This window comes from Cucurbita maxima, unplaced genomic scaffold (assembly GCF_002738345.1).
Source record: "Cucurbita maxima cultivar Rimu unplaced genomic scaffold, Cmax_1.0 Cma_Scf00010, whole genome shotgun sequence".
In the NCBI taxonomy this organism is placed as follows: domain Eukaryota; kingdom Viridiplantae; phylum Streptophyta; class Magnoliopsida; order Cucurbitales; family Cucurbitaceae; genus Cucurbita; species Cucurbita maxima.
In genome coordinates, this window is record NW_019272026.1 from 1804705 (window position 1) to 1813058 (window position 8354).

The 8354-nt window shown below is 37.1% G+C and overlaps 1 protein-coding gene and 1 long non-coding RNA gene across 2 annotated transcripts; one reads left to right on the forward strand and one right to left on the reverse strand.

Moving 5' to 3' along the window:
* Nucleotides 1-595: 595 nt before the first annotated feature.
* On the forward strand, nucleotides 596-3161 carry LOC111485548. Its single transcript, XR_002718684.1, has 3 exons — nucleotides 596-715; nucleotides 968-1101; nucleotides 2812-3161. It is a non-coding gene; the product is annotated as an uncharacterized LOC111485548 (long non-coding RNA).
* Nucleotides 3162-4089: 928 nt separating this feature from the next.
* Nucleotides 4090-6077, reverse strand: LOC111485462 (scarecrow-like protein 3). Its single transcript, XM_023132354.1, has one exon. It carries the CDS (start codon nucleotides 5642-5644, stop codon nucleotides 4370-4372), a length of 1275 nt encoding a protein of 424 aa, XP_022988122.1. The 5' UTR covers nucleotides 5645-6077; the 3' UTR covers nucleotides 4090-4369.
* Nucleotides 6078-8354: the final 2277 nt, after the last annotated feature.

Consider the following 8354-nt stretch of genomic DNA (forward strand, 5'->3'; position numbering starts at 1 on the left):
GGTTATATATGGGATTGTATAGATTTTGTCGTAATGACTTGTCCTATAAACTTTAGTGAGTACCAATTTAGTTCCTATCGTTTAAGTTTTGTAATTATTTAATTTTTGTAGTAAAAGATTAGTATGATTTAATATATATATATATATATTTTTTTTTTTGTGTATAAAAATTAAAACCAATTGTAAGAAAACAGGGAAATTCGAAAACAAATAACATGTTATGTGAAGGTTCGAGATTTTCGATATTGAGAAAAATCAGGTTAGATTTGGTATCGATTAGTATGTGCCATAATTCATAAATAGGCAAAAATTCAGTGAAAAATTAAAATTTTCTTTGGATTAAATTTTGCTTTTTTCTTTTTAGAGCATTTTTTAAAAACGAAAATAAAAAGAAATCCATTTTTGGATTTTCTGAAGAAAACAGTATGAACATAACAACAGAGTAAATAACAGTGAAGTTCTTGGCATTGTCATTGCCAAATTGTGTGTGAGAAGGCCATCCCACATCGGAAACTAACGGGTGGGGGGCAAAAAAAATGTCTATAAATAAGACCTCATGCCGAGTATTCAGAACAATCCATCTCTGAGGGAGAGAGCAAATGCATCGTAACCTTCTGTAATCGTCTTGCTATCCGAAAACCAACAACCCCTTGATTAAACAACCAATCGTCAACTGTTCCATTGTCGTCAATCTTGTCTGGAATACCATATTCTGGTCTGGTATATTCTTGATCCATTGAAAATGCAATTTTGTCTCGTCAAATTACTATTTGATTTTTGTTTGTCGAAATATAAAGGTGTACTTGTGGGAGCTATGTTGACGATCACTTGGTATCGTCAACCTAGCTCCCACAATTGCTCCTTTTATCCTCCAATGGCCGTCGCTGTAATTCCCAATCTCCGCTTGGATTCTGTCCCATTCCTGTTGGGCCTCTTGCTTTGATCTCAACAGGAAAAATTGCTGCAGGAGCTCCGGCATTTGGTGTGGACCTTCAACCATCGTTGATGCGCAACATCCTTGCACATTCCAGTTGCAGTCGTAATCTCTGAAGCACATCCTTGGCTTGTTTCCCAAGTAATGAAGAGCATAGAGGAGGATTGGTAGGTCAGCCCCAATAGCCTTGTTTTCATTTGCTTTGTTTCTTCATCATCACTCATCCAGAAGTTCCTTCATGAAATTCATGTGTTTTGGGGGTATCCTTGGTCACCTCCATTGTAGGATTCGAATTCGTTGATATGATCCATTAGGAGTTGAATGTGTAATTTGATGGCTCTATGAGCATTACTCCCGAGTTGAAGAGGGTGCCATTGTTTCCTGTTGTGGAGATCTCTGGCATTCCTAATAAGGTCGTCGTCAAGATCTTGTCATAGTCTGCTAGCTGCCATAGCCTGAACTTGCTGTAGTTCCACTCGTTGTATGCAGCTTTCTCTGCTTTTGGATTCCTGATTCTTTCCATTGTCCTTATTTTTCCAACCAGCTGCCTCTAGGAGGCCGCTCTTGTGATAGGAACTGATCGACTTGTCGACAAGGATCACGAGGTCCTGTGTCGACCCCGACATTCGAATGCTTTGTGCTGCTCGCTCTGCAGACATAAACATGATTTGAATGGAGAATTTTAGCATATGCTTCTCGGTGCACATTACCTGAGTATGCAACTCTCTTCTCGGTGGGTTCTTGCATTCCACGTGTAGTCTCCTGCAAATATAAAGGTTTCCAAATATAATGGAGAATTTTGTTCTCATTCTGCTTCAGACCCTTCTCTTCACGTTTTCAGCATATCTATAAATTTTTCACTCAGATTTCTTTTTCTGGTTTATGTGTTCTTGCAATCCTCTTCTGATTTTTTTTTTACTCCCAGCTCGGTATTTTCCAGGCCAGTTCCGATTCTCACCAGTTTCTTTCTCATTTTCTTCTCTTGAATCGTGTTTGGTTGCTGAGAAATTCGAGTTTCTCTTGCTAGGGTTGTTGTTAGTTCTTGTGATTTTTCGGTTCTCTACTGTTTTTGTTTACTATCGATGTTTGTTTATCAGTTTTTGGTGGCTTGTTCTTTCTTTTGCTTCTGGGGGTGAATGAAATTGAAAGGGAACTTTGCGGGGATAAGAGTTGGGTTTGATTTTCCGGGAAAATCCTAGAGAATTCTGTGAGGGAGAGAGTTCTGGATAGTTAACTAATGGCATTACACAGTGAAATTTTCATTTTCCCTAATCTGTTTCTCATTGATTGTTGTGCTGCTTTCGTTTTGTCCTTATTCTCATTATTGAAATGAATTGTCGTTTCTCCCAACATTCCATGTGGCTGGATTGTGTAATGTCTTCTCCTTCAACTTCACATGGGTAGCTAATTGTGTCTATCGTTTTCATCAAATGATGAGACGCAGAGAGCTTTCTCTTCTTTGATATCATATACCAGTTTTGACGTTTTTCCTATTTGTGTTTGATGATAGAACCTGTTCAAGATCCTCAAACTTTGCCGATATATCTTTACGAATTTAAATGGTCACTGGCTTGATTCCACTTTTCTTTCTTGATTTTTCATTACTAGCATTGCATTGCAGTGAGGGAAGAGGACTGGGTTGAATGTCACTTTAGCTGAAAATCATGAGCTTAGTTCACAGATTAGAACTACTGAAAATCATAAGCATTACTTGTGTTTGAAGGTATTAAATTAACATCCACTGAAATATGTGCGTTTGAACATCAAAGTAATAGGGAACATTTTATATATTTTGCTTGTGTAACAGTTCTGGTGTCTATTGGTTTTGGTCTTTGTCTGAAACATAAAATCATTTCGTGGATTTTTTAATCACCAAGGTCAGGCAGGCGGGGCACTTGGGTTTACCTATATTCCTCCAACAATTGGGCATACATATTTGCTCTTCATTGATGAGTTGCATGGCCGTTTGGTTACGCTTTTGGATATCAAACTGACATGACATACAAAGCAGTGGCTGACCTGAGCATAGTCTGAACCAAACATTGCTGAACGCTTTGCTAGTGGTGGGTAGATAGTTTCATCGATGTGGTAGTTTTTTAGTTATATTGTTTCCTTTTAGTATACGAGTTACTTTGATATGGTAGTTTCGTAGTTATATTGTTTCCCTTGATATAATTTTTACATTCCTAGTTATACATCCTTTGGTATAGTTGCATTAATATGACTGTTCCCCTTTTTTTTCCTTGGTATAATAGTTGCATTGATATGGTAGTTTTTTGGTTATATTGCTTCCCTTGGTATAATAGATGCATTGATATGATGTGTTCGCCTTCTTTCCCTTGGTATAATAGTTGTATTGATATGGCAGTTCCCCTTTCCCTATGTATAATAGTTGCATTGATATGATAGTTTTTTGGTTATATTGTTTCCCTTGGTATAATAGTTGCGTTGATATGATATGGGTTCCCCTTAGCCCTTGGTATAATAGTTGCATTGATACGATAGTTTGGGGTATAATAGTTGCGTTGATATGATGGTTCCCCTTCTTTCCCTTGGTATAATAGTTGCATTGATAAGTTACCCTAGTTATATTGTTGTCTTGGTATAATAATATTACATTGATTTGATAGTTCCTTAGTTATATTGTTTCTAGTAAAATAATTGTACTGATATGGTGGTGGTTCTCTAGTTATATTCTTTCTCTTGGTATGATTGCATTGATATGTTTATCTCTACCTATATTGTTTCTTTTGGTATAATAGTTGCATCCGTTAAAAATCACAATCTTGGATTTTTTCAGATTTTGCACGAGGGATACATGTTCCCTCTATTTCTCCAAGCAAAGCTTTTAGCCAATTCATTGTTTTAGGTAGTGATGACAGTATATGATTGCAGTTATAAATAACCACATGAATTCAGGGGAATGGTATTTTAGGCTGGCCAGCATTAACACTATAACTTAGAAGTCGGTTTGGAACTTGGAAATTGGTTCCTGATTGAACTGACTCTACTGATTTTTACATTTGGATGCCACCTTTTCATCGAGTCGATCTCGGGATTCGAACGGGATTGTGAATACTGAAAGATTGTAGGTAGAATAGAATAGATTTATAGATTTACATTTGGACTTGGGAGTAAAACAATCACTGATGAACTTGGGAGTAAAACAAATGTGATGATATATTAGTTTGAACAAACATGGATGCCTCGGGGATTTTTTTTTCGGGTAAGAAGACGTTTTCGTGATCGACCCGTACCGTACGCTAATCTTAATAGAAATGAAAAGAATTCTTTGGCCTATAATGAGAAGCAGATTCTATGTTCATTCTACTTACAACACCTCCAAGCTGATACTGTGAACAATGGACGATCTTGCCAACAAATCATCACACAACCATTCTCTTCCTTCATCCTATAACCATCACAACCATAACCCTACAGCAGGCTCTGTGCCTGCACCATGCCATAATAACTCAAAGACACATGCCTAAACCCGGCGATATCGAATCGTTGACACCATTTCTTGTGTTTTTCATGTCGCTCCTTCCTCTCTGCTCCCTCACAAGTTATGATGTTCTTAATCTCTTCCCCAAATAGCATCTTTTCCAACTTCAACCTCTCCACGGATGTTCTTGACATGTTAGACTCCAAGCAATCAAAAATAGCTGCATAGGTGTGGAGTGCCTCTAGTAATCTCTCCATAAGAGTTGAACCATTATGGTTTGAATCTTGTTCTGTTACAATCATCACCTTAGGCGTTAAGCTCCACAATCCATCCAAAAATCTGTTGATCTTTGTTGCATTAGCTGATGACGAAACCGAGTCGGGACTCGGATTGCACCCGTTAACCAAATCCTTGTCGAGTAACTCGCTCAACGAGTATCTCGAGTATTGAACTACATTTGCACTCTTGGCTGCTGATGAAGATGGTTTTTGCAAAACTTCATCAGAGCCCAAAAGGGTGTGCAACTGAAGAACTGAATTGATAGCCAGAGCCTCCCCGGTTTTTACACGAAGCTTTTCGATATCGAGATCCTCGAGTCGGCTGATAACGGAATTGAATTGAAACGGGATATCCAATTTTTCAGCTACTTCTGTCAACCTAGGAGCCATTTGATCCAGAATCTCCTTCTGTGGATGAACCCCAGTGATTCTCAAATGGGGAGGCCCTTCAGGCCTAGCACTCAATACTTGCATAAGTGCAAGCCAGTGAGTAGTTTCATTCCCATTAAGATCAATTATATGAACCATCTTTTCCCCCTCCATGGCTTCAACAATAGCTTGATTAGTAAGCACAAAAGCCACCTTGAGAAAAGGAAACGTTTCAAAGAACAGTTTCTTAACAAGAATCTCCTCTGAAACCATTGGTATCTTAGTGGAGTTAAAGGCCTTGTAAAGACCAGGCCATGTCTTGAGGATTCGATCCGCAAGTGCCTTGGCGAAGTACGCCCCAATGCGCTGCATTGTATCACCATCAGCAGAAGTAAGATGTGATATTTGATCAAGGGCAAGATTAGCACTCTCAAGGCTACCAACAGCTACATGGTTCGCACAAGTAAGCAACAAATGGATTAGATACAAGCCCCTTTCCTCAGATTTGAGCTCTCTAAGCCATAGATATGGAGAACCCAATTTGGGTGAAAGAGGCATCATTGTGAAGAATTGGAGAGGGGTGGAAGTTATGGTGGATATGCCTTCGTCTTGAATCATTGTTCAAGAACAGAACAGAACAGAACAGAACAGAACCAACGGTGTGGAACAACAGAGGAAAACAGAACAAAAAGAAAGAAGCAGAAGAAGAAAAGAGGAAGAATCAAGAAAGGGTTACTGGGTTTTGTAAGAATCGGAACCCCAAATGAAATTTAGGGGGAAAAGCCAAAATCCAAAGTGTGTCGTTACTGTACTTGAATTGAGTATGGGTGGTGGGTTTCCTCTGTTTCCATCATCAATTCAGTTCTTTCTCTCTCAGCTCTCTCAGGCCTCCGTTAGATGACTACGTTGTCGACAAAGCGTGGTGGTATGATGGTTTTGTCGTCATTAATTTCTTGTCTTTTACTCTAAAGTGGGGAATATGGAATTTCTGAGAAGCTCAGCCTCCTGTTTTTCTCTTCTCGCTCTGGCTCAAAATGGGCGGAAAAAACCACTTGCCTCAAAAAGGGATAGCTCTATTATGGTAGGTTTGAACTCAATGATTGGTTTATCTGTCTTGGATCCTTACAAAAGTGAATCTTTACCAGCTCAGCTTATCACTCAGTTCGAGTTCTTGGTAAGTTTAGAGTACATTATTGAGTCCTTAGTAAATTTAGAGAATGTTTGCCATTTATTCGCTCGGACTAATTACGTATTGTTGTTAGCCTTACGGTTTTAAAACGCGTTTGTTAGGGAGAGATTTTCAATATTGTAAGAAATGTTTCATTCTTCTCTCCAACTGATGTGAGACCTAACAACCCACCTTCTAGAGGCTAGCGTCCTCACTGGCACAGGTGACTAGCTCTGATACCATTTGTAACAGTTCAAGCTTACCGCTAGTAGATATTGTTTGTTTTGGCCTGCTACGTATTGTCGTTAACCCCGCGATTTTAAAATACGTTTGCTAGGGAGAGATTTTCACCTTGTTCCCCTCTCCAACCAATGTGGAATCTCACAATCCACCTCCTTGGGGGTCAGTGTCCTCGTTGGCACACTGCCTAGTGACTATCTTTGCTACCATTTGTAACAACCCAAACTCACCGCAAGTAGATATTATCTGCTTTGACCTGGTCTAACCCATTCCTCGAAAATAAGTTTTTACTAGATCCCTATCTACCAAAATTTTGACTCTGGTTACCGCGAACAAATAATTATTGAGTCCTCCTCTTTCCAGATAACACATACAAAGAGACCTACCAACACTTGTAATTGGTGAACCTTTCTCTATCTCCCATCTATTTTTTTTAGTTATTCACTAGAGCAATTATGATCTGGAAGTTGATTTGGGGCAAGTGTTCGGATCTATTATGACATAGCCAAGAGGTGCTCAACGGACCTTTTGAATCTTATAAAACCTTTTTTTGGGTTTTGAATTGACGAAAAAACAACGCGTCTACTAATGAGAGGTTTTTACGCTTATAAAAAAGTGTTTCATTCTCTTCTCTAATTGACGTGAGTTCTCACGTCTTTAGACATGTCACCAACAACTTAACCATCAATCGATCTTTGCTTCTAAGAGAAAAAATATTAGATAGCTAGTTGAATACGGATAAAAACCCGACCATCAACCTCATATAGTAACGACTTTGGTGAATCATTATTTTCATGTGTATCTCTAGTTTAAGTGTTTCTTACATTTTTGTCTTGATCTTTGGTGGAAAAGGAATCAAGGTTAGGGTTTTAATATATTCCCAAAAGAAGGATAAATCCAAATATGCCATTGTTGGAGCTTGTTTCCTAGTGGGGCTAAGTGATGGGGTAAATGCAAGAAAGTTGAACCAATGTGTGCTTCCAAAACCCCAAATTTGTTTGGTTTTGGTTTGTTTTCAAATGGCAATGACCATACACTTTGTATTATCTTCCCCTCTATTAAGACAAAAGGACATGGTGGTTCAGCTATCTTCCAAAATTAGATACTACATTCATCCCTACTTCTTCACTCTCATACCCCATTCTCAAAAAGGATCCCCACTTCCTTTATTTTCTTTTGTTTCTTTTTGTTCTTCCAACTTAGCATCCATTTTCATGACTATGTGCTTTCCATCAATCTCTAAATTTTGTGACTACGGGTATTTTCAAAAATATTTAAGTCTTTGAAAGTTTAATTTTATTTTACATGTATCTCCGAGATTTCAAAAGTATGTAATAGATCTTTAAACTTTCAATTTTGTGTTTAATAGATGGAAAGATTAATTTTGTGTTAAATGGATCTCTGAGCTTTCAAAAGTGTGTAATAGATGTTTGAACTTTTAATTTTGTGTTCAATAGATCCTTAAAATTGTAATTTTATGTCTAATAGGTGGTGTATTTAATATTTTTTAAAATTCATGGATCTACCTGACACAAGTAAAAGTTTAATGTTTCATATATGTATGAAATGTAGGAGTGTTCGTGGGTTGGATTGTGTCGAGTGACATAATTTTGAATGGTAAATTTTTTAACCTAAATCTTTTTTAGTTTAGTTGGTTCAAGTCATTTATTCAATTTTTTTTTATAAAATTAAAATGTAACACATCTGTTTACTTAATTTTAAATATTTAAATGTCTATTTTAAAAAATTATTAGTCTAAAAATTATTTTTAAGAGGGAAGAATAAATAGGAAAAAAAATTATGAAATTAAATAAAAATAAATATGATTATACGGTAAATAATTAATAAATTTGAGTTGATTCAATTCAATTTGTAATTTTTTTTTTTTTTTTTTTTTTTTTTTTTTTTTTTTTTTTTTTT

Coding starts and splice junctions, on each gene's coding strand:
- LOC111485462 (XM_023132354.1), bottom strand. CDS start 5,644: ATGATTCAAGACGAAGGCATATCCACCATAACTTCCACCCCTCTCCAA.